Source organism: Mastomys coucha, unplaced genomic scaffold (assembly GCF_008632895.1).
Source record: "Mastomys coucha isolate ucsf_1 unplaced genomic scaffold, UCSF_Mcou_1 pScaffold5, whole genome shotgun sequence".
Lineage (NCBI taxonomy): Eukaryota > Metazoa > Chordata > Mammalia > Rodentia > Muridae > Mastomys > Mastomys coucha.
Genome location: NW_022196911.1, coordinates 95,276,775 through 95,303,727, shown reverse-complemented (window position 1 = coordinate 95,303,727; position 26,953 = coordinate 95,276,775). Strand labels below are relative to the sequence as shown.

The following is a 26,953-nucleotide window of genomic DNA, read 5'->3' as shown; positions in this document are numbered from 1 at the left end:
CTCTCTTCCTTCTGTTTAAAATAATACTGTATGAGACAGAGTGGTGACTCACCTTTAAAATCCATGCATTGAGTGGATAACTGCCTCCAGCTCCAGGCAGACCAGCACCCTCTTCTGGCATCTACACTCATTTGTGCAAACCTACACTCAGACACGCATACACATATTTTAAAAATAAGTAAATCTTAAAGTGCCCCATCTGGAAGTTAAACTACAAAGGGGAAGTGTTAGATATTTCAAATAAATCACTTATAGCATAAAATACTAATATCCCCCCCCAAGAACCCACTGTGAAAATAAGATTCTCCACAAAAGAGAAAACACATTTTATTATCCAATAAACATGATGTGTGTGGCAAATGATTCACTAAGAGTTCACAAGCACAGAGCACAAGTTAACATGTTAGACAGTCAATCAGATACAACCTACAAGGTTGTGTTCTCAAAATAAGCAGTGACTAATTCTCTAGTAAGATGATTTGATGAACCATTTGCCACACAGAGTTATCCCAGATATTGGTAATTAGGGTGATGACTGCCTCATTTAATAGGCTTTAAACACAGAACAAGCAAACTTCTCCTACCTTTATAACAGGAGGTAGTTCAGAAACAAGGAACCCAAGGACATTAGGGTTTTTTTTTTTTTTGTACCTGCTTAGTATCTTTTGGATATTTATATCCCAAAGAGATAGTTTCCAGGTCCTTAAAAAAGGCATTTCCTAGCTAGGAGTGATTGTGCACACTTCTGATCTTAACACGCAGGAGGCAGAGGCAGGCAGATCTCTGTGAGTCTGAGGCCAGCCTGGTCTACAGTGTGAGTTCCAGGACAGCCAGGGCTAAACACACATACACACACACACAAACCCTGTCTCAAAAAAAATCAATCAAACAAACAGAAAAACAAGACAAAAAAACAAAAAAAAGGGAAGTATTTCCTGCTATTAAAATCAAGCTGCACCAGGCAGTGGTAATGCACGCCTTTAATCCCAGCCCGGCATGTCAGATTTTTCAAAAGACTAACACTTCAAAAAGCTCAAGAAAGAATTTACAAAAGCATGTGTAAGAGATCAAGTTAAAAGAAGTAGAGGGGACGATGGCTCCTTGATTTTGTTTGTTTTGAGAGGTCTTGCTATGTAGTCTTTGATAATCTTCAGACTAGAGCCTCCTGCCTCAGCCTCCCAAGTGCTACTGGAATTACAGCCATGTACCCATGCGCACTTCTTCCCTTGTTACTGTTGTTGATGATGATGATGATGATGTGTGTGTGTGTTGTATGCTTATGCATGTGCATGAGTGTGTGCTTATGTGTGTGCATGTGCAGTTAATCTGAGAGTTGGGGGAACTACTCTTCCCTTGGTTTTTTCTTTTTTTTTTTTTTTCTTTTTTTGGTTTTTCGAGACAGGGTTTCTCTGGGTATCCCTGGCTGTCCTGGAACTCACTCTGTAGACCAGGCTGGCCTCGAACTCAGAAGTCTGCCTGTCTCTGCCTCCCAAGTGCTGGGATTAAAGGCGTGAGCCACCATCGCCCGGCTCTTCCCTTGTTTTTAACAGAAAGAAAAACTACTCTTATTTTAATTTTTTTTAACCCTATTTAGTCTTTTCTTATTCTTACAACAAAATGTAAGTAGTTAGCCGGGCAATGATGGCACACACCTTTAATCCCAGCACTTGGGAGGCAGAGGCAGCTGGATTTCTGAGTTCGAGGCCAGCCTGGTCTACAGAGTGAGTTCCAGGACAGCCAGGGATACACAGAGAAACCCTGTCTTGAAAAAAAAATGTAAGTACATAGATGAAAGATTGATTGAGAGATAATAGATAAATGACAGAGTCATAGGTGATACATGATACATAGAGAGATAGAAAAACTATATAGTGAAAATATATTTTCATGACAGATGCACCCACTTAACATGCCTAAGGTCCTAGCTTCAATTTCCAGTACAAAACAATAAATCATTGCCCCTGAAGCCTGTTTCTTGTGACACTTCTGACCTCCTCCTTTAAATCAGAGCAGTTTCTACAGCTTCAGCATCAGCTGGTAAAGCACAAGGACCTGAAATGGATCCACACACCCTCAGAAAAGGCTGAAAGTCGGCACAGACACATGTAGCTTATAACCCAACCCTGGGGAGATAGAGATGGGCGGATCCTTGAGGCTTACTGACCAGTTAGCCTTGTCCAGTCCATGGGCTTCGTGTGGTGTGGGTGATCTTGTCTCAAATAACTAAGATTAAGGGTACATTAGAGAAAGACACCCAGCATTAACCCTTGACCTCCACATCACAGGCACACATTCTAACACACACACACACACACACACACACACACACACACAGAATGGACAGCTAAATATAAACACACAGCACACAATTTTTTTTTTGTTTGTTTGTTTTTTGTTTTTTCGAGACAGGGTTTCTCTGGGTAGCCTTGGCTGTCCTGGAACTCACTCTGTAGACCAGGCTGGTCTCAAACTCAGAAATCCGCCTGCCTCTGCCTCCCAAGTACTGGGGTTAAAGGTGTGCGCCACCACTGCCCAGCTCACAAAAAAATTTTTTAAAGATTTATTTTTTAACTTATTTTTTATGTGTATGAGTACACTGTAGCTGTACAGATGGCCATGAGCCCCCATCATGTGTGTGGCTGCTCTCCGGCCCCACTCACTCAAGTGTATTTCACTGTAGTTGTCTTCAGACACACCAGAAGAGGGCATCCAATCTCATTACGGGTGGTTGTGAGCCACCATGTGGTTGCTGGGAACTGAACTCAGGACCTCTGGGAGAACACTCAGTAATTTTAACCACTGAGCCATCTCTCCAGCTCCAAAAAAAAAGATATTTTTAACATAGATTTAAGTAGAAAGAACTGCACATGTCCAAGCACAGGCACAGACTTTCAAAGCTAGAATGAAGCCGGGCGGTGGTAACACACGCCTTTAACCCCAGCACTTGGGAGGCAGAGGCAGGTGGATTTCTGAGTTCGAGGCCAGCCTGGTCTACAAAGTGAGCTCCAGGACAGCCAGGGCTACACAGAGAAACCCTGTCTCGAAAATAAGACAACAACAATAACAACAAAAAACAAATAATCAAAGCTAGAGTGACTCTGAAAGTTTCTTATCAGTAGCCACTCCCGGGACTCAGGGTTCTCTCTAGCTCTATCTCAAACAGTTGCTAAGAATCCTGCCTTTGGTAAATGGCACATAGGGTGAATCCTGGGGTGCTTTACAGAGAATCAAAATCATATAAGGTGAACCCACAGGTCACAAAGGTTAAGCAACAGGACTAAGACAAACTTTGTACTGTGAACAGGATTTTGTAAATGTAATTCTTGGAGGGTTTCTATGCCCCTTTTGCTCCCAAATACCTTCAGGGCATTTCTAACCTGATGTAGCCCATTTTAGCTCCCAAATAAAGACACAGAAACCCAGTGTTTTTATTAATAAGCTGCAAGCACTAAGAGCTAGGCCCGACTAGGCAGCTACTGCCTAGTCAAACGGTCCTTTACCTGCATCTGTGTCTTGCCTTGGCTTGCTCTGGTCCATGGGTATCTTCACAGCTGCTCTCTCTTTTATTAACCAATCACAGGTGATGGAAAATTTTTACATAACATAAAGACCAGGGATGCTTGACCAATGCCATCCTCCACTCAGCAAGTGATAAATGTGTTTCAACCCCATTGATAAGGGCTCAACTCCACCATCTGATATGATTGGCTAATTGTCATGAGAGGAGGGGGAATGTTGGGAAATGTAAATTCTTGTCCAGCTAACTACCATTTGAAAAGAGAGAGGGGGGGAGGGAGGGAGGAAGAAAGGAAAGGAAGGAAGGAAGGAAGGAAGGAAGGAAGGAAGGAAGGAAAGAAGGAAGGAAGGAAGGAAGAAGCATGGCTGAGCCAGTCAGGAGCATACCAGATGTCTAGGCACAGAAATCAACATCTGAATACACAGTGCACAAAACCTTCCTCCAACAGAAGTTTGTTTAAGATTCCTAGAAAACTGCAGGTTTGCATCTGAACAAGGAGAAAGCCACATTTGATCACACACACTTAGGCCTCAATGAAGATCTGTTGGTGTTTTAACATGCTTTTGTTGTTGTTGTTGTTTGGTTTTTTGGGGTTTTTGAGGTGTTTTAACATTCTTATTTGTTGTTTTTGTTTTGTTGTTTTGGCTTTTTTGAGGTGTTTTAACATTCTTATTTTAAGAAGTTGTATGAAAGGATTATAGTCTCTCCTTTGGCGGTCCTCACTGCACAAGTATTCATTGTGCTGGAACCCATGGCCTTCTGGGAGTTCAATCAGACATCAACCAGAGCAGGGGCTCCTCTCTCTAACCTTTGTTTTTCGTTTTTTTTTCTATAGGTCCCAACAAAGATCTCTCTTCCAGGAGTTAGATGGGAAAGTAAGTTTGTATCTACGTGGGCCTGGTGCACAAGAGTGTCGTTTTTTTGGTACAAGTTTTAATCCAAGGCTCATGATGTTAGAAATAGCCTTAGTGTGCCACAAAGGAAGGTGGAAAGAGAAAGTACCTCTACAAATGAAATGTTTCTTACAAGGGGCCTGGGGAGGCATTAGCGAACTCCAACTGTGATAGTAATGCAAAGGCGGGTCTTTCACCCCTCCAGCCACTGGTAACTGTGTTTCAACCCCATTCTAGGGGCTCAACTCCACCCTCTAATGTGATTGGCTTATTGTCACAAAGAGGAAGGGGAAAGTTAGGAAACATAAGTCCTTGTCCAGCTAACTACCCTTTAATAAAAAAGAAAAAACAAGGGCAAACACAAACCATGATCCTCACTGTGGCTACTGAGAAAAACAGGGTGGAAAAAGAGGAACTGGATTCTGAATGTTTATAGTCTGTAAAGCTAACAATAGAATATAATTGTGATAGACTGTAGCAATGTACGACTAAGGACCTAACATGACCTCATCCTGTAATAAAATATTTGCCTGTGCTAGATAGCATGAAACACGGCAGGAAGCGGAAGCACCTTGGAAGATGCCAGAGGAGACTTTGTCCTGCTTTTCACCACTGAGCTACAGGGACAAGAGATGAGCTCAATGTGTGACAAGTTCCCTGCTTTATCACTCCACAAGAAATGTACGGGACAGATGGGCATGCATGTAAGCATTTCTCATACACTCAAAAGCCTGCTGGGAAATGCTGACAAGCAAGCATGTTCATTGCAAAACTCTTCCTCAAAGTGTCTTCTTAACTAACACACAGAACAAGCTCAACCACACCATGTGGAGACATGCTCTGTCGTGTGAGCAGCACTCAGCTACATCTCAAACAAGGGGACTAGCCGGTAAAGGCTCTCATCCATACCAATTATTTTGAAAGTTTAAAAGAAAAAAAAAATCCTGTATTTGCTGGCTAATTGTGTGTCTTTAATCCTATTAAAATGTAGGCTTGATTAAGAAGTATCTTAAGCCGCTAATGAAATTTTACTTTGTGAATCAAGTAATACCCAAGCCCTGAGAGATTATTGCCCAAAATTAAAAGATAGTGGGTGGACCTGTCTACCTAAAGAAAGGCTGAAGCACAAAACTGCCTGGAGGAAAAAGCCAACGAGTATGAACTTGTATAACTGTTCATCTATCTGTGCCGCTTTATAGAATAAAAACACCACAAAGCCAGCAGGATGCCTCAGCAGGTGAAGGTGCTACATGCTGCCAAGTCTGATGACTTGAGGTAGATTCCCAGGACCCACTGGGTGGAAAGAGAGAACCAACTCCAACAGGTTATCTCCTGATCTCCACACATGCACCATGACACAGGTACTCACACCCAACAGGTAAATAAGCGTTTAACTATATATGTACAGAGAGATAATGATGATGATGATGATAATGATATGGGTAGATAGATAGATAATAAACAAATATAGAGGCAGATACATAGATGATAGGTAGATATAGAGATAGATAAATAGATATAGAGATGGATGATAGATTAGATATAGAGATAGATGACAGTATATATACATAGGTGACAAATATAGAGATAGATAAAATAGATAGATGATAGGTGATAGACAGACACAGAGATAGATGATGATGAAGTAGAGAGAAAGAGAGAAAGAGAGGGTGGAGATAGATGTGTGTATATGACAGATAAGAGTATTAAGTAGATTAAGATTTATCATCCTTTGGCCCAGAGGTTAAGAGCATTGACTGCTCTTCCAGAGGTCCTGAGTTCAATTCCCAGCAACCACATGGTAGCTCCCAACCATTTGTAATGGGATCTGATGCCCTCTTCTGGTGTGTCTGAAGACAACTACCGTGTACTCACAGTAACTAAATCAATTTTTAAAATTAAAAAAAAATTATGAGTTTCATAAAAGATTTATCCTTGTATACAATGATGCATCATATAAAAATAAATTGCCCCATTACTTTCTTTTCAATATTTTTCCCTCTTCAAAGCAAAATTCTCCTTTATGATTGTCACAGGCTTTCATAAGCACAGGCTGAAAGAGATGTTGTTTACTCTAAAAACCAATGCCAAATTCCTACCATGTTGTTTAGTTTTTTAAAAAAAAAAAATCCCCAACATAAAAAACAGCTGTCTCGGGGGCTTGAGTTTATAAATACTAAAAACACGAGGAAGGGGGCATTGTTGAACTACTCATCTATCTCCTGGTAATTCACTGCCTTTGCCTCCTTCAAGTAGATAGAGAATACAGAAGATGCAAGCTAGCTCCTCTACAAGGGGTGTTTCCACTCGAGTAAGAGGACGTAGGTATGAGTGGAACACACAGATCAATTACAAGTGAAAAATCCTGCTCCTACCAATTACTGGGCACAAGAGAGATGACAAAGCTAACTATATCCGCTTGATTCACTTGAAGTCATATGATCACAGGTGAGATAGATGCTCAGAACATCCTTATCATCCATTACAGTCTTAATTGCAGATTTTAAGGCAGAGCATTTTTTTCACACATGGAAAAGGGGGATTTAAAGCGATGTTCTGATGCGTTTTTCTCTTCCTGTATAGTGTTATCACCCTGTGATCAGTCTCTTTGGGGGAAGACTGAACAAAAGCCAAGCAGTCTCTCGGGCCTTCATCGCAGTGAAGGGAAAGCAGATCCAGAAACATGTTCAGTGGAAAGATGAATTCCCTTGGCATGTTTGTTCTCTGCTGTCTCTGATACCTGGCCCAGAGCTAGAAAATGCTGACACCATGGGGCTTGTGTCAGCCAGACTACGCAGCTGTGCATCCGGCACTAAGCAGCAATTTCCCTCCCACTCTCCAGAGAACGCTTCCCACACTAAGGGGAAAGAAGACAAGATCAAGGGAATGGGAAGAGGTTGAGCCTTAAGAATGAAACTGCAAGCCCAGCCTGGCACTTGGGAGGCAGAAGCAGGTGGATTTCTGAGTTGGAAGCCAGCCTGGTCTACAGAGTAAGTTCCAGGACAGCCAGGGCTACGCAGAGAAACCCTGTCTTGAAAAACCAAAAAAGAAGAAGAAGGAGGAGGAGGAGGAGGAGGAGGAGGAGGAGGAGAAGAAGAAGAAGAAGAAGAAGAAGAAGAAGAAGAAGAAGAAGAAGAAGAAGAAGAAGAAGAAGAAGAAGAAGAAGAAGAAGAAGCTGCAGGTCCTGCCCCTGCACCAGAGAGCCTGCAAACCAACCAAACTGCCAGGGTGTTTGGGGACATGATCATGTAGGAAAACTGTGCTCTGCTTCCTAGATTGTACCCCAGGAAAGGAACAAGAACCAAATAGGTTATGGGTGCCATGGAGCATGGACAGAAGATGCCAACAACCTACCTGCTATCTCTCCTTGTCACCAACCTTCAAGGCCTCACACGTGGGACGATGCATGGGAGAGAGTATCTAGATGCTGAAAAACAAGAGGCTTGGCTTGGAGGTGTAGTTCATTTGTTAGGGTACTTACCTTGCACGATCCCCAGCACCACATAAACTGAGGATGATAATAGAAGCCTGTGACCCCAGCACTAAGGGCATGGAAAGATCAAGGTCATCTTGGCTACACAGAAAATTCAATTCTAGCCTGGATTACATAAGACCCTGTCTCAAACCCATTTTTTAAAAAATTAATAATTATCTTAAAGGCTTCTTCATAGTGGACGGTGGTGGCTATGGAGACTAGTGGGTGCAGAAGGTGGCTGAGATTAAGTGACAGATAAGTACTCCGCCTTAAAGAAAAGGTGTGACATTCCATCTAAGGGTCTATAACATCAAGGAAGAGGGAGAGAGCAGAAAGTATGTAACAACTGAAGGATAAGGAGAAAAGATACAAAATACTACCTTATGGGTAAGAGAAGCCATTGCAATCATGAACTCAAAGCAACTGCTGATGCCTGCACTGGGTCTGCCCAAGAGGAGACCCATGACCAGGCATGCCTGCTGAGCTATTTGCTCCTGACAGCTTTAGGGAGGAGAGTCATTGCCTTCAGTAGTGTATCCAATGGTAATCCTACCAGTCTCCGATGGATAGTTCCAACCAAACTCTCACACAGAGGGCTGTAGTAAAACAAAATAAGTACAAGACAAAGCCTGAGGTCATGGATCTGGAAAAGGCACTGGGATAGGGGATGGGGAGGAATGAGAAGGATGAGGGTACTAGATAGTCCTCACCACTAGTTCTGGGGTTCAGGCGCCCTCTTCTGACCTCTTCAGGCACTGCATGCACATGGTACACAGATATGTGCAGGCAAACACCTTATACACATATAATAAATTAAATAAATCTTTTTTTTTTAAGAGTAGGTAAGGGGGCTGGAGAGATGGCTCAACGGTTAAGAGCACTGGCTGCTATTCCAGAGGTCCTGAGTTCAATCCCCAGCAACCACATGGTGACTCAAAACCATCTGTAATGGGATCTGATTCCCTTTTATGTAGTATGGGAAGACAGAGTATTCATATACATAAAATAAGCACATAAATAAAAAAAACAGCAGGGAAGAAAGCAATTAGAATGCACTATGTACGCATATGAAGTTATCAAACAACAACGTTAATTTTTTTTTTAAAGATTTACTTATTTACTATGTATACAGAGTTCTGCCTACATGTATGCCTGAACACCAGAAGAGGGCACCAGTGCTCTTAACCACTGAGCCATCCCTCCAGCCTCAGATTAACAATTTTAATAGGAGAAACAGAGGTTTAATGATACTAACTGAGAATCAAGTGGGCGTGTCTCATTTTCTTCGGATGCTTGATTTTTTTACAAGAAATTTATGGTGTTTATTTGAAGTCTACAGCGTAACACTGTAGTGTACAGAGAGGTGGGAAAGGGTCTCTGTGATGAAGAGAATGAATTCATCTACCATCTCACACATGTTTTAATGGCAAGGGCAACTAAACTCTACTCAATAAAAATCCAGAATTCCATATCATTTTGTTAACTGCGTATTAGATCTCTAAGCTTGGCAGGAGCCGTGCTTCATGCCCAGCAATCTGGAGGCAGAGGCAGAACCAGGCTGATCTCTGTGAGTTCAAGGCCAGCCTGGTCTACAAAGAGAGTTCTAGGACAACCAGGACTACATAGAAAGACTTTATCCCATCAAAAATTAATTAACTAATTAATTAAAATAAAAAATAGATCTCTAGGGCTGGCGAGATGGCTCAGTAGGGAAGAGCACTGACTGAGTTCAATTCCCAGCAACCACGTGGTGGCTCGCAACCATCTGTAAGGAGATCTGATGCCCTCTTCTGGTGCATCTGAAGACAGCTACAGTGAATTACGAGTGGGGCCGGAGCAAGCGGGGCCAGCAGAGGTCCTGAGGTCAATTCCTAGCAGCCACACACATGATGGCTCATGGCCATCTGTACAGCTACAGTGTACTCATACACATAAAATAAATAAAATAAATCTTAGAAAAAAAGAAAAGAAAAAAAATAGATCTCTAGGTTTAGTTACCCTCCCTACCTGACCTGTTGTGCCCTTTGACCTTTAGCTCCCTTTGTCCTATCCCACCTCCCGCCCATAGTTTATTCCCACGGCTATTGCAAATACTGCAATGAACACAAGAGCCAGGCACCTTTGGAAGTGAATTTGTGATCATCTCCCGAAAGAACTGCATCCACACTTATTCTGATAGGATTTGGAAGCCTACAGCTAGTCACCAAGAATCACATGAACCCCTTAAATGGGGTTTGATGAGCTATTGTGACTGGTTCCTTAATAAAGAGCGTAATTTTTCAAAAGTAGCTACATTTTTTTTCTTTAAAACAAGGCGGGGGCAGGATGTGAAATCTTGAAGTGGTTGACCTTTTCAGTCACGCGCTTGCACATGTGTGAGTACTAATCCTTCAGAACCAATCGGGTGCTATTGCTTTTATGCACACGTAAATATGTGAATAGCATTTCCTAGTGTTTACAAGGAGTGTTCCTAGCAAGAGGCTCAGATTTCAGATTTGCACTGTACCCAGTAGCTCCCGATCACATTAACCCCACCCCTACTCCCATCCCCACCCCAACCCACCCCTGTGGTACTGGGGGTAGAATCTAGGACCTTGTACATACTAGACAAGCTTTCTACCAATGAATATGTTGTAAACTTGGCTCACCCCACAGATCACAGATTGACAATAGATCCGTTGCAATAACATGAGGTTTATTGATCCATGTACGTGGGGTTGCCCACCCTCATGGGGGAAGTCAACCCAGAACTCAGAAAATACACATCTTTTATACTTTTACAGAGGGCAGATTCCTGCAATAGGGCTTGCTGGCTCACTCTGGTTGGTGGAACACAGGATCAAGGATCTCATCAGGCATTGATTGGCTTGCTCAGGGGGCTGTTCTTGGCTTAGTCAGCTAACCTCCCTATCCAGCTCTGCTCTTGACTTTGAAAAGTCCCTGGGAAGGGGCTGAGTAACTAGGTGGTAGGAGGGATTGTCATCAGCAAGGTCAGGGTGACAGTTTGTGGTCTTTTTCAAAATTCACCACAGGGAGGGGTTGGGGAGTTCTTTTGAGAATTGCTAATCTTGTTTTCGTGGACCTTAATATCATTGCGACCACCAGTTATTTTTGTTTTGGCCTTACTCAGCTTAGTCAGAATGGCCTGGTCATTCTGTCTCAACATTCTGACCACCAGAACTTTGTTTTTTTACAGCATGTCCTTGGGTATCCCTGGAACACAGCTTCTCAGTGTTCAAAGCTGCTGCTTACAGGAGCTGGAATATGGCTCTCTTATTCTACTGTGAAACTTTATTTCTACATTCCCAGAACTGTTTTTCACTTTATTACTTCAAATACATCCCCAACCTTTTGAGCACTATTTATTGATATAAGTGTGTACTGTGTGTGTGTGCACTTTTGTGTAGATTCTTAAACATATATACATGTGTGTAGAAGCCAGAGGTAGGTGTTGGGTGTCTTCTTCAGTCACTCTCCACCATCTTTTTGAGGCAGTGGCTGTGACTGAACCTGGAGCTCATGAGTCTGGGAAGGGAGGATGGATCAGGAGTTACAGGGATCTGACTGTTTTGCTCCCACAACACTGGAGTTGCAAACACATGTCACTACCTCCATTTTTTTTTAATTCACTTTACATCCCAATCACAGCCCCCTTCCTCCTCCTCTCTTCCTAGTCCCACCCTTACAAATCTCCCCCCACCCCATTGTCCCTTTCTCCTTCTCCAAAAAGTTATCACCCCACTCTGAGGTATCCAGTCCCAGAAGATGTAGGCACATCCTCTCCACTGAGGCCCAACCGCGAGGTCCAAATAGCAGGGGAGGGGACCCAGTGGCAGGGAACAGAAACTGAAACGGTCCCCCCTCCACTTGTTAGGAGACCCACATGAAGACCAAGACACTACACTCATTTCTTGTGCAAGAACTGGACATCCAAGCACAGGTGCTTACCCTTGTACTGTAAGCACGTTACCGCTGAGTCATCCCCCCTCCCCAGATCCCTACTGAATACTTTAAATGTGACTTGCCCAAACTGAGATGGGATGTATAATACTCCTTGTATTTAAAAGACATTATTTTAAAAAGAGTGTAAATATTTTATATTATTATATTTTCAATATATGGAATTAAAGAAAATGTAACATTAAAATCAATTTCATCCGTTTCTTTTTGTATCTTTTGATATGATTACTAGTGCATTTAAAACTTCACGTATAGTTTAGATTTGTAGTTCACACTGCATTTCACTAAGAGGCACTGGCCTAGATGCATGCAGACTGACAAGCCGGGCCTCCACTGCATCTCACTCAGCTCTCTGGGTTCAGGGCAGGATCAACCTGAAATGACAAGAAGCGTTTAGTTTTTAAATTCACTCCTGAATTTAAGTTGAGTTTAAATTGGGGGCTGGAGAGGTGGTTTGGTGGTTAAAAGCACTTGTTGCTTAATCGGGATGACCAGAGTTCAAGTTCCGGTACCCATTTTGTGCGGCTCACTAACACCAGTAACTACAGCTCCAAAGGATTCAATGCCTTCTTCTGGTCCCCTCCGGTATCCAGATACACACGTATCCATACACCCACACAGATACAGGCTTGTATATGCGAGTGTAAATTAAAAACTTACTCAGAAATTTAAAAGAAAGATAAGTGGGCTCATCAGATGGGTCAGCTGGTAAAGATACTGGCCAACAAACCTGAAAACCTGAATTCGATCCCTGGAGCCACATTATGGAAAAAGATAAATGATTCCAGAAAGTTATTCTCTGGCCTCCTCTCCTATGCCCATGTCAAACCACACACACACACACACACACACACACACACACACACACACACACACTTTTTAAAAGCATATCAAAGGCCGGCCCTCTGGATTTGAGAACCAATCTGATTCACTCATTCTGTAAACAGCCACAGGCCGGGTCTCAAAATGCCATCTTAACTGGGAATCCCGGTGAGAAGAGAAGGAAGCAAGCAAGCACAGCGTTCAGCGCGCAATCCAGGTCCCCAACGCGGTGATGACGTCACTTCGATGAACCACCTTGGGTAGAATACTTGACCCCTCTGACCACAGTTCTTCCATCTTTACAGGTCCCAAAATGTGGGAGACTGAAAAGATTGGGTGGAATGGGGCTGTCGGAAGAGCTGAGGATGAGTTTCTCAAGTGCGAGGTGTTTTCTCTGTCTCTTTTTCTAGCAGCAAAAGTCTCCCTCCGTGGATGCCCCACTGCAGGGGCCGAAGGGCTCAGTTTCACCACACTGGTAGAATTAACTCATGGCTCCCACCCTGCTCCAGTGCCCGCCTCCAGCCTTGCCTCATCTGTAATAAGAGTGACTTCAGGAATTCACCCCAATCTCTCACACTCTACTCCTGGGCAGAGAAATACGGCTCAGGATAATCATCACCCTCATCTGAGAGTAGCTGTCAGAACGCTTGACACATGCAAACACATTCAGATGACTTTCCGTAGTGTTGGGGGGGGGTAAATTAATTTTCTCAAGTTAGCATACAAAGTCACGGGGAAAGGCATTTCAGCGTTCCCTTCCATAGGACATTGTTCTCTTTGAAGGATTCCCTCTCCACCAGGACCCTTCACCACCTCCCACAACCCTACCTTTCTCCTCTGAACCAGTCCCTTGCCTGTTTCTTGTCACCTGTATTCCTTTAACCCTTTGTTTTCTTCCACCTTCCCTCTCCTTTAGCATTTTGTTTAAAAAATCAAGACAGTTATTTAAAAAAATACTATAAAGAAAAGTTTAAACTGTCATATTTGGAGCCCAGTTTAATTCCCCTTTTTTTTTTTTAAGAATTATTTATTTTGAGGTGGGGAGATGGCTCAGCAAGTAAGAGCACTGGCTGCTCTTCCGAAGACCCTAAGTTCAAATCCCAGCAACCACATGGTGGCTCACAACCATCTGTAATGAGATCTGATGCCCTCTTCTGGTGTGTTGTCGTGTCGTCGTCGTTGTTGTTGTTGTTGTTTTGTTCCCCATCCAGGGTCTCACTATGAAGTCCTGACTGGCCTTGAACTCAAGATCGTTCTACCTGCGTGCTAAGATAACATGCTTGCCCACTGTGACTGGGCAAAAATTGCTAATTACAATTTTCTTAACGTTGTGTGCACATTCCCTACCACAAAATAACTGAAAGCCCCGCCCCCACAGGCAAAGCATTCACTTGCATAGGAAACCCTTGCAGTGACCCTGTGGGTGTCTTTTTTCCCCTCTTCCAGAAGACTCGGAGATCTCTGCTTCACCAACAACAATGGGCGGGAACGGCTTCTCACATTTGCATAATTAATTAGCAAGCCAGGAGTTTCCCCTGCTTCTGGTGGGGGAAATGGATCTCTGCATCTTTAAGGCTCCGCGGGGCTGTCTGCTCTGGCGACGCAGGCAGGGCAGGCTCTGCCGCAGCGACTCATCCCATCGCTAAGGTCCAGTTAGCCAAGGTGGAGGATGGGAAAAGAATGGAGCTGTCCCAGCTTCTCAATGAGATCAGGGCAAACTATGAACAGCTCCTCACCAGAAATCAGATAGAGACGGTGCTGTCAACACGGATCCAGGTAATGATTTCATTCAGCCAGGCACCTTCAGGATAAGGAGACAGTCCATGTCTACCCGATTCCTGTCCCGGCCTCTCTGAGGTACAGTATCTCCTTTTCCACGCAGCATCTACTGGGGAGGCAATGTAGGTGTTTCTGCACTGGGTCTGGGGTGACAGGCAGGGAGAAAACCCTTTGGCTGTGCTGTTGAATGACCATTCAATAAATATTGATTGATGCATTGGAATTTTATATATAGATCATAAGGTGACTGTCCTTACTAAAACATGGAGTCAACAAGCAATAAAATGGTGCTCTCTGACCTCTTTAGGTTTTCTTTTTCCAGGAAGGAAGCATTCTGAACAACTCTTCAAAGATATTATGGAGTTAATTATAGAGGCAATTTAAATAACATCTGTAGACTCAAAGCTTGATAGTCAAGATTGTTTGGCTTGCACACTCTGGGAGGAGATAAAAGCAAGAAAAATATTTCTAGAAGGTTTCTATCATCCTTCTCAAGCATTGGTTTTTATACTGGCTGTTATAAATAGAACCATCTGAGCATGTGAATGTGGCTTTCAGAACCAAGGCTACAGATTCTGACAATCAAACCCCCCAGCTGAGCGGTGAGAGACTCTACACTGAAAAGTACCCATTTCTGCTTGGGAGCTATGAGAACTGTTTCCTTCCGACACAAAGCTTGCAAAATATTTAAAATAAATAGATGAAACAGAGCCAACTCAGACCAAGGCTCCGTTCAAATTCCCAAAACTCAGTTTTAAAGTGATACTTGCTTTTAGTAATTAAGGCCTCGAATTTAAATAAGTTTAAAAGCAAATATTTGGGAAACAAAGTTTCAGAAATTTAGGATGCTTTTTATTAGCTTACCTCTTATACCTGGGTTCAAATTGTATTCCCAGCACCTAGACACAAGAAAGAGTTTACTTCCGAATAGGGTAAAAAAAACAAAAGCAAAACAAAGTGGTAGTTTAAAAAAAGAATCACAGGACTGTATTTCATTAGTAACTTATTGCAATATCATTACAAATTTTGCCTGTGGGTAATATTCTCAGTTTTCAAAAAGAATGATCAGTTCCATGGATTAAACAAGGTCACGGGGCTGTTGGTTTAGATGCAGGAGAAATTTGTTCTCCTTCCACATGATAGAAGAAAATATTAAGAGGTCAACTTTTGAAAATTATAAGCCAAATAAATATTTTACAATGTAGAAATCTAAGTTGAGTTTACAAGTCCCAATGCAGAATTGACTTTGAATTTAAAAAAAAAATGTTTTATAGCATAAAAGTTTTTGAAAGAAATGTGTTTTCCCAAATAACTCACAAAGTCAGTTTATTTTATTACCACAACATATTGCAAAACCCTGTGTTCAAGCCCTAGATGCACACAGGTAAATTAGGGAAATAAACATTCAGTTGCTTTGGCTAGCAAGTCTTGCACAGTAAGTCACCTCCCAAAACTCAACCAGCTAAAATTTAGACCAATGTATCCTTGTAATTCTGTGGGATGAGGAGGGCTGGGGGTGGGGACTCTGGTGCTACACGAGATGAGATGCTGGGTGGTGCCCTACTGACTGGCATAATCAGAGTGACTGGCTAATGTCTTAGGAAGCTTGGCAAGAGCCTGCTGGAAGGCTAGCCTGAGATCCTTGAGCCTGCTGCCTGCCCTTTCCATGTGGCCTCCGGTCCCTCTCCACCTAGCCTCCCTATATGACCTCTCTAACCAAGCAGGTATCCAGATTTCTAAAATGATGACCCGGGGCTCCCAAAAGCATTATTTGGAAGCTGACAGGCTTCTTATGGCCAAACCTAGCATCAGGACAGCATCGTCCCTACCATAGCCAACTGGTCACAGTAAGACTCAGGACAGCCTGATTCAACCTGAAGAGGTTAAATCACAGGATGTGAATTTGGGGAGGCATGGCTCACTAGGGACCATCTTGGGACTCACAGTTTATCTGCCAGTTCCCCAATGGAAATTCAAAACAGCAGTGGTCCCTGTAAACTTATCTTGTTTCCCAAAGTCTTTGTATTCTGTTTTGGAGTTGCTCCCATAGATGTTGGTTGCTTGACTTTGTCAAGTTAACACTAAGAATGAGCTGATGAAAGGGAAAAAAGTTCCCTCTAGTGTCTTTCTTTTTCCATTTTTTCAGAGGGAGGAGGTCTTTATGTGTACATGTGTGTTTGTGCATGTTTGCATGTGTATGGGTGAACTGTGTGGGATTCACATGCATGTTGGTCTGTATGCTAATAGGGAACCAGGGTTGATCCAAGACCCAGCCTCCACTGGTCTCTCACTGTTAGTTGAGGCAGGGTCTCTCAATCAAACCCAGAGCTCATTGATACATAGAACTGAGATTTCCTATCCCACCTTCCCAGACTGGAATTACAGGCTTTCATATCTACCCAGCATTTGCATAGGTTCTGAAAATCTCCTGTCTGTAATCTTGCATGACAAGCACTTTGTTACAGAGCCACCTTTCTCTAATATCTTGCCCTAAACTTTATTCTCAGACTCTTTATTGACTCTGGCTTCCCTTAAACAAAATCTACCATATTAATCAAATTTACAAATTTAAAAGAACATAAAAAGTTGCCTTTTTTTTTTTTAACTTCAAATCAACTCAGCACATGGACCCTTATGAGATTGGTATTGATAATGCTGTTAACAGGTGTTTCCTTTTTAATTCCACCAGAATGAAAACATTTAAAGCAAATTAGAAAATACCCTACTCCCCACCCCACCCCACCCCCGCACCCACTAGGCAGGCGTTCTACCACTGAGCTAAGAGTCTTCCCCTAATTGTTTTTATGGTAGGAGAACAGTTAGAAAGTGATCATCAAGATGTATTTGGGGGAACTTGGAGGATAGTATGAGGACCTGATTTTGATCTGCAGGACTACTTGTAAAAGTGAAACCTGGTTGTGAACACTGTGACCCCAGCAGTGAAATCTGGAGACAGGCACATAGATCCCTGGGGTGCACTGGCCAGCCATTCTAGCCTAATCAGCCAGCCTGGGTTCCAGTGAGAGACCATGTCTCAAAAAAAAATTAAAAAAAAAAAAAAATCAAAGCTCATGAGAAACTATACCTGAGGCTGACATACAATATACATATACATACACTATACATGCACACAAACACGCACCTGCCTGGACACACACATCCACCTGCATGGATACACACACCACACACACACACACACACAATCGTTTTTACTACCCCAAATATCCAAACTGAAGATCCCTTCTAAAAACATCATCTTGAAAAAAGTAAGAGGGTTTCTGTAACACAGAACTTCATTTGAGAACATTGATGCCTACGACAACTTAAGTTTCCAGTTTACTAGTCTAGTAATAATGGATTTTTGGGTTTTTTTTGTTTGGTTTGTTTGTTTGTTTGTTTGTTTGTTTGTTTGTTTTTTGAGACAGGGCTTTTCTGTGTAGCCCTGGCTGTCCTGGAACTCACTCTGTAGGCCAGGCTGGCCTCGAACTCAGAGATCCGCCTGCCTCTAGTCATAATGAGTTTTAGTCTGTTCCTAGTCCATACATCCAGAATTGGTGTGCATCTGCCTCTACGAGTCAGCCTACAAAACATGTGGGAAAATAATCACTAAATTTCAAACAATCTTTCTTATTAACACATTCAAAAAAGTGAAAGAATCAGAGGTCACAAATTTGTTTCAAAAACTTTTTGTTAAAACAGATGTGGTTTTTTTTTTCTTTTTCTATATTCCATAGGCTGATATAGTTGGAAGGAACTTTTAAGATCATTTTATAGCAGAGAAAATTGGGGCTGAAGGCATAATTGACTAGCTTAAGCATTTGATCAATTAGTAATTAAAGCACAAGAACACACACTTGTGAGCCACCATGTGGTTGCTGGGAATTGAACTCAGGACCTCTAGGAAGAGCAGTCACTGAGCCATCTCTCCAGCCTAGAATGCACACTTGTAATCTAATAGAAGTAGAAAAGGTGATTCGATTCCTATATAACTGTTCTGTGATTGCTTTTGAACATCTCCCTTTCAAAAGCGCCCTTTGGTTTTCTTGTTCGCTGTTGTTATTATTGGCTTTTTTACAGCTAGAGGAAGATATAACCAAAAAAATGGACAAGGATGGAGAAGCTCTGAAGGCAGCTCAGGCTGAACTTAAGGAGGCCCGGAGGCAGTGCCACCACCTGCAAGTGGAAATCGAGTCTCTCCACGCCGTGGTAAGGAAGATCCCAAGACAACTAGCTCCTTGAACCCCAGAGCCTATGCGGTTTAGAGAGGGGAAGGGGCTTGGGAAGGTAGTGTGCTGGCAGAACACCTACCCAGTGTGTACGAGAGAGAGAGAGAGAGAGAGAGAGAGAGAGAGAGAGAGAGAGAGAGAGAGAGAGAGAGAGAGAGAGAGAAGAACTAGCCTGGATCCTCACTCTTTCCTACCCACTGGTTATAATCAGCTCACTGGGGGTTCAGTTTATACCGAGAGAAATTCAGTTGTACTTGCTTGTGTGTCTAGGGCTCCCTGACTGTTGATATAAGAAAGTGGATTGTGGGTTGTTATTATCATCTATATAGTCTCCTAACCCCTGGCTTCTTGCATTCATGTCATTGAGATTTCTAATAAAAAGTTGTTAAGCACTTTCCTAACATGCCTTTTTGAAATTACATTCACTTGTTCATTTGTTTGTTCGTCCGTTTGTTTGTTTAGTGTGTGCATGTGTGGAAGTCAGAGGAGGACTTTTGTGAGCCAGTTCCCTCCTTCCACCATGTGGGACCAGGGACTTGAACTCAGACTGTTAGACTTAGCGGCAATACCTTTATCCAGAGAGCCAAGGCATCGGCCACTAGCAGTCAGGTTCACCTTTGACATCCATTAGGTTTTCAATATGTTTAAAAAATAAAATAATTCAGAATAACAGGAAGTTAACCCCAGTGTGAAGGACTTCTTTTTTTCTTGCCAAAAGAATGATTACAAGATTATTTTGAAAAACAGATAGTTATCTAGTTATGTATGTTAAAAATATCCAGTGCTGAGGCCTGAACCCAGGGCCTTGTGCTTGCTAAACAAGTGCTATGTACTATGAAGCCGCATCCTTAGCCCCTACTCCTTGATATTGGTGAGACATCATCTCACAAAGTTTCCCAGTCAGGCCTTGAACTGGTGATCCTCCTGCCCCTGTCTCCTCTGTCATTACAGATAAGTGTCATCATGCTCGGTCACTAAATATAATTTCCTTAAAAAAAAAGAAAAATAGAAGTCAGACATGGTGGTTCACATTTATAATCTGGCATTTGAGAGGGTGAGGAAGAAGGATTGCTCTTAGTTCAAGGTCAGTCTACAGTAAAGAATGAACTAGGTCTGGTTACACATAGCCGTGATTCCAAGTTCAGGGCCAGCCTGGGCTAGCTACATCATAAGACCTTGTCTCAAACAGCAAAAGGGGGGTGGGCAGCAAGATGGCTCATCAGATAAAGGTGCTTGCCACAAAGCCTGATACCCTTAGTTTGATCTCTCAAACCCATGTGGTGGATGAGAAAATCAATTCCTGAAAGCTGTCATCTGATTTCCAGATGTGTGCTGTGACGTGTGTTTATGAGCACACACACACTCATACACAAATAAAGAGATGTAAAAAGAAACTTCAAATAGCAAAAAGAAAAAGTCCTCTGGGATAACTGAACCACAATCATTATAACCTTTATTTCTTTTAAAGATTTATTTATTTTATGTATATAAATACACACTGTAGCTGTACAGATAGTTGAGAGCCTTCATCCGGTTGTTGGGAATTGACCTTAGGACCTCTGCTTGCTCTGGTCAGCCTCGCTTGCTCAGTCCCTGCTCGCTCTGGCCCAAGGATTTATTTATTATTATAAATAAGTACACTGTATCTGTCTTCAGACCCACCTTAAAAGGACATCAGATCTCTTGGGTGGTTAAGAGCCACCATGTGGATGCTGGGATTTGAACTCAAGGCCTTTGGAAGAGCAGTTGGTGCTCTTAGCTGCTGAGCCATCTCACCAGCCCTATTATAACTTTTAAATTAAAACAAAACAAACAAACACAAAAGGTGGAGCTACAGGCATGACTCAGTGGCTATCCTGTTCAAGGCCCTGGCTTTGACTGCTTATGCCATAAAACCAAATAAATAAATGGTAGTAAGTAAGTAGACTAGAACGGGTGAAAACATTGCAAATGAGACTTGCAGAAGCCCTTGTCATGTTGCTGGTTCACTGCTGAGGATGTCTGTCAACAGGAAAGGGGCCTTGAAAACTCCCTGCAGGCCAGTGAGCAGCATTACCAGACGCAGTTGCAAGATCTGGAGTCGGTGGTTGGCAGACTGGAGAAGGAGCTGCAGGAAGTGAGGCGTGGCATCGAGAGGCAGCTGCAAGAGCATGAGATGCTTCTCAACACGAAGATGAGGCTGGAGCAGGAAATAGCCACGTACCGCCGCCTGCTAGAACAGGAAGAGATCAGGTACCTAAATCCTCGTCACTAATGGCACGGGTGGCTCGGGGTCAGATGCACAGAGTCACTGGGGATGCCTTCAGAGAAATCAAATCCAAAATAAAATCCACCACCACCACCCTGGCCTGTTCACTGAGCTCCTGTAGTGACACAGGCTTAGCACACCCACCAGAGAGCATGGAGAACTAACTGTGTCTGCTGCTAAAACTGACCCGTTTATAACCAGAGCTGGCTATTACAGTTCTTGGCCACTAAGGTGGCTTTTCTCAGTCTTCCCACTTCCTCCACCGTTTCTCCCTTTCAGGACTAGTCTTTTAGAGATCACCCCAAGGAAGTTTGGAGACTCACACTTATCACCACAACCCTGCCCAACGGTCCACTTCCAACCCCCAGTAAACACCCAAAGAATAATACTAGAGTTGGGGGATGAGGCGCAGCCAGAACAGGGCTTGGCCAGCATGCATGAAACCCTGAGCCTGCGCTGAGTTTGTTCACCAGCATCACATAATCCAGGTGTGCATGCCTATAATCCCAACACTTGGGAGGTGAAGGCAGGAAGACCAGGAGTTCAAGGTCATCCTCAGCTCCATAGCAGGTTAGCCGCTAGCCTGGGCTACAAGAGACCTTCTCTCAAAAAGTGAAAACAATGCACAAGTGATTCTATTGCACAAGCATGATAAACAATACAATACTAGTCACAATTTTAAGGCTTTAAATAATCCCGAGAGAAAAAGGAACTGATGGGAGAACTCTTGTTTATTCAATATTATATTTTCCAATATTTATAAGGTCTTAGACCTTTAAACAAGGATATCATCTCCAAGTTTCTGTATTCCCATAAAAATAAATCTTTGTTCTTGCTTCAGAATCTCCCTGAACCTTCTGCAACACCAGATGGAATAGGGGTAGCCTATGATAAGCCTTGGCATATGTTAAATCTTTAAAAGTCATAAATGGAATTCAAAATATACCACTTACTAGTTGAATGGCTTTAAACAAGTTACTTAACCTCACTGTGGTTCTGTTTTCTCAACAAAATGGGAACGATATTATCTACATCACAGTATTGCTGTGAGGACATAATTAGTCAACGTTGTGAAGTGCTTAAAGCACTATCTAGCACAATGTGCTGTGTAAAAAAAAATACACAATTTTGTATATGATGTGTATGTAATATATTATTAAATAATGATGGTAGGTGTTAACTTCTAAGCATTCAAGATATTGACAAATTGTTTTTTAGTGTTTTATAATTTTCTTTTTTTTTAAAGATTTATTTACTTATTACATGTAAGTACACTGTAGCTGTCTTCAGACACATCAGAAGAGGGAGTCAGATCTTGTTAAGGATGGTTGTGAGCCACCATGTGGTTGCTGGGATTTGAACTCAGGACCTTTGGAAGAGCAGTTGGTGTTCTTAACAGCTGAGCCATCTCACCAGCCTGTGTTTTATAATTTTCTATATTTGTACTATGTCTAAGATATAAGTACAGAAAAATACAAATAAAGTGTTACTATACAAAACCCAGGAAATATAATGAGCAATGTTATTCTGATACATTGTACCCCTGTGACGTTTAACCTGTTAACAGGCTCTCCTAGTTTCTGCAATTCTAAGAAGTAACATGGTTCTGAAGTTGTGTTATTTTCTGGGCATCTAATCCCCATCCCATCCCTCATCCCCCATACTCCCTCCCCCCAAACACACACAGCGCACACACACTACATCCCCCATTTTCAGGCTGGCTCACAATTTGATATTTACTAGTCTCATCCAGCTCCTTTGATAATACAGATACATCTGTATACAATGTAGAAAACTAGTCTATGTATTATTTTAACCCTTCTAAAACTAGCTCCTAGTTTCCCTCCACGCTTCCCTGTGCCTGGGAGATTCACTGGGATGCTGCATGGCCTGGTTCATCACTGTGAATGCTGAATAGTATTCCCATCTTATGATCATAACAACTTACCATTCTCTTGTCTGTTTCCTTTTGTTTGTTTGTTTGTTTTTATTTTTGCTACTGCAGTGTTGTTTCTATGACTCTTTCCATTTCAGATATTATGGTTGTATCCAAGGAGAGAAAAAAGAAGAAAAGCCTACCAAGAGTAAAGTTGGCTTTCTTCTCCCCTCAGGTGAGTTCTTGACATGCTAACCTGATTTGAAAATAGATATATTATTGGTGGAGATGATACAGAAATTTCTCCAAAGCGGCAAAAAGAGAAATGTTTAGTTCATCAATGTTGTGACTCTGCCCCCCACTGAAATGTACTTTATTTTGTCTTTTTCAACATTGTAACTTAATGTAACATTTTCACAGCCATTATAAATGAAATATCTTTTTCAACAAAAGTCTCCCAAAAGTATGAAAATGAAAATATGGAGACAGTGACCAAACAAGCAGTAGTGAATGGAGACGTAAAGGAGAGCGCTGAGGCCCACGGCACCATTCAGTAAGTAAAAGTGCTTGACTCTGGGATAGTACTAAGTGTGAGAAAAGTCACTCCAGTTGAGCAGTCTTAGCCGTCCTTTTCAAATATTTCAAACACTTCTAATACACTGTGATTTTTCAGGCAGACATGATTATACACACATAGCAACACAGAGAAGAGTGTGTAAAGAATTAACTTTTTTTTTTCTAAAACTAATTAGAGCATAAGAATTGTGTAGAATGGGGCTGGTGAGATGGCTCAGCAGGTAAGAGCACCAACTGCTCTTCCGAAGGTCCTGAGTTCAAATCCCAACAACTACATGGTAGCTCACAATCACCTGTAATGAGATGACGTCCTCTTCTGGTGTGTCTAAAGACAACTAGAGTATATTTACTTATAATAATAAATAAATCTTTGGGGGAAAAAAAGAATTGTGTAGAATTCCAGCACTCGGGAGGCAGAGGCAGAAAAATCTGTGAGTCCAAAGCCTGCTTGGTCTACATAGTGAGTTCTAGAATAGGCAGGACTATATCAAGAGGCCCTAAAGAAAAAAAAAATAGAACTAAAAAATTTTTAATTAAAAAAGTATATAAATACTACATAATTCTGTATTTAAAATTATATTCTTTTTGTTGTTGTTGTTGTTGTTGTTGTTTTGGTTTGGTTTGGTTTGGGTTTTTTTTTGGTTTTTTGAGACAAGGTTTCTCTGTGTAGCCCTGGCTGTCCTGGAACTCTCTCTGTAGACCAGGCTGGCCTCGAACTCAGAAATCCACCTGTCTCTGCCTCCCAAGTGCTGGGATTAAAGGCATGCGCCACCACTGCCCAGCTGCAGCTAAAATTATGTTCTTATGGTTGTTAAACTTGTGTCAATTAGAAATTCCACAGCCTGGTGGTAGAGAGATGGCTCAGAGGTAAAGAGCACATGGCTCTTCTCAACCCCAGGTCCAGGGAAGCTGATGCCGTCTTTTTACCCCTGCCGGCACCAGGCATGCAAGTGGTACACATATATACATGCAGACAAAGCATACATGAAATAAAATAATCTAAATTGTTAAAATCCTACAACCTATACATTATCCACATTTCTTTTTCATCAATATAAACTATACATTGTGTCTATTTTTTCTTCTATAAAAACAAGTTTATTTCTCATTTCAGGACAGAGAAAGTGGATGAAGTTATAAAAGAATGGGAAGGTTCATTCTTTAAAGATAACCCTCGACTGAGGAAAAAGTCTGTCTCTCTGCGGTTTGACCTCCATTTAGCAGCCACTGATGAGGGCTGTTTAGAGAGTAGACAAGATAATCTGCCAGATATCGAGGTCAGACTTATCATGAGAAGATCCTGTAGTATTCCCTCCATCAAACCCCTACCAGGAGCCAACTAACCCAGAGGTCGTATTTGTCAAGGGCACTAGGATGGACCTGCACAGGCTATACAGACCCCCAGTCCCAAATGTAAGTTAATTTACATGTATGGATAGTGATAGTGTTAAGATGCGGTGGGCTGTGACTCTCTTCAGAGAACACATCAGTAAGGGGTGGCACTGCTAGGACTCCAAAGAGGAGCAGTTGGGTTTGCTTTTTTGTTTTTTTGTTTTAAGAGAGGTTGCTTAAAATAAATCAGAAATCCAGTGTGGATTCTGTTTTATTTATCATCTAAATAGTCTTTACTCTGGTGAGCTTTATCAGAGACTTTAACTATTAAGCTGGCTTCATTAAGTCTGTAATTTTCCTCAAAGGCTGAACAGACTAAGGAAAACAAAACAGCTTGTTTGAAAACTGAAGGCTACAGTGAGTTACTCTCCATGGTTCCAGGGCCAGCTGAGCCTAGGATATTCTACTTCTAAAAAGCAGCAGTTAGGAAAAAACCTTTAAGAAGGGGACCCAATATTCACGTTTAAGACTTTTCCTTTTGCGGGGCAGTGGTAGCGCACGCCTTTAATCCCAGCACTTGGGAGGGGCAGAGACAGGCGGATTTCTGAGTTCGAGGCCAGCCTGGTCTACAGAGTGAGTTCCAGGACAGCCAGGGCTACACAGAGAAACCCTGTCTCGAAAAACCAAAAAAAAAAAAAAAAGACTTTTCCTTTTGAGACAATCATTTGAACCCTGGGAATTATGAAGTGTTCTGTCCATGAGCCATTCTGAATGAACTGTAGAGCACACTCCAAATCTATTTTGATTTTTTTTCTTTTAAAGATTTATTTATTTTATTTATATGAGTACACTGTAGCTGTCTTCAGACACACCAGAAGAGGGCATCAGATCCCATTACAGATGGTTATGAGCCACCATGTGGTTGCTGGGAATTGAACTCAGGACCTCTGGAAGAGCAGTCAGTGCTCTTAACCACTGAGCCATCTCCCCAGCCTGGCTATTTTGATTATTAATAAAATTGGGTTACTCTATATCTTAAAGCTTTTTTAAAATCAGTATCAGGAGAGTCAGTTTGTTGAAAGATGAAGGTTGTATACACACACACACACACACACACACACACACACACTTAAGATGTACAAACTTTTTGTTGTTGTTGTTTTTATTTTTGTTTTGTTTTTCAAGACAGGGTTTCTCTGGGTAGCCCTGGTTGTCCTGGAACTCACTCTGTAGACCAGGCTGACCTTGAACTCAGAAATCTGCCTGCCTCTGCCTCCCAAGTGCTGGGATTAAAGGTGTGTGCCACCACTGCCTGGCCTGTACAAACCTGTTAAAGCACATGGAAAGGGTGGTGACTCCAGTTACTAGGACAGTTACCCAGCTGTTCACCATCTGCAGAATGAAGTGGGAGCAGCATCTGCTGTGGCCGTCAGAGCAGAGAGTCTATGCACTCGGAGAAAGAGTTCTGACAGTCATCTCTGTGAACTAACAGCATAGTATTGCTATGTGAGCTAAGAGTGTCTGCAGAACTTGGTTTTAAATTGTTCAAACAGTAATAAATAGAGATGCAAAATATATTTGAGAATAAGTAAAAAATTGTTGCAAAGTTTTTTTCTGTTTTTGTTTTTTGTTTTTAATTATTTACTTACTCTACATGTATTCCTGCACTCCACAAGAGGGCACCAGATGTCATTACAGATGGTTGTGAGCCACCATGTGGTTGCTGGGAATTGAACTCAGGTGCTCTGGAAGAGCAGCCAGTGCTCTTAACCATCTCTGAGATCTCTCTCTAGCTCCATTGCAAAGTTGTTTTATTTTTTTTTCTTTAAAGAAAAAAAAAACCCTAAATTTGTTTAATGCAGGTACATCTACTTTGAGACCTTAGTAGATATGTTTTATGACATTTAGACATTTATAGGCTTTTTTTTTTTCTAAACAACACATAATGAGTACAAACCATTCACCACTGTTCCTTGCAGCTGAAGTATCATCTAAGGGCTATAGCTATACTAGCATTTTAGTGGGGCCTTCAAAACCCAACCCCCTCTGCTCCTCCCTCTCTCCACATGTGTGTATACATGCATTTATATATTGACTAGTAAATGTGCTTTAACCACAAGGAACTTACATTAATTAACTTTTAGTATAATCCAGGGGTTTAACATTCGCCTTTTTCATTACTCCAGGTTGCCTCCAGCCTGACACACTCTAGTAAAAAGAAATGATGTTGTTTTTCAAGGTTACAACAT

At 42.1% G+C, this 26,953-nt stretch overlaps 1 protein-coding gene across 2 annotated transcripts; it reads left to right on the top strand.

Annotated features, from left to right (window-relative positions):
- The first annotated feature begins 14,015 nt into the window (after positions 1-14,015).
- Positions 14,016-24,962, top strand: Krt222 (keratin 222). 2 transcript variants are annotated; one of them, XM_031352371.1, is made up of 6 exons: positions 14,016-14,443; positions 18,524-18,652; positions 20,684-20,904; positions 22,955-23,031; positions 23,217-23,349; positions 24,487-24,962. In XM_031352371.1, exons 1-6 carry the CDS (start codon positions 14,348-14,350, stop codon positions 24,713-24,715), a joined length of 885 nt encoding a protein of 294 aa, XP_031208231.1. In that variant the 5' UTR covers positions 14,016-14,347; the 3' UTR covers positions 24,716-24,962. The 2 variants fall into 2 exon arrangements, with proteins under 2 accessions (XP_031208231.1, XP_031208232.1); XM_031352372.1 differs by having other exon boundaries at positions 14,016-14,524.
- The last annotated feature ends 1,991 nt before the right edge of the window (positions 24,963-26,953 follow it).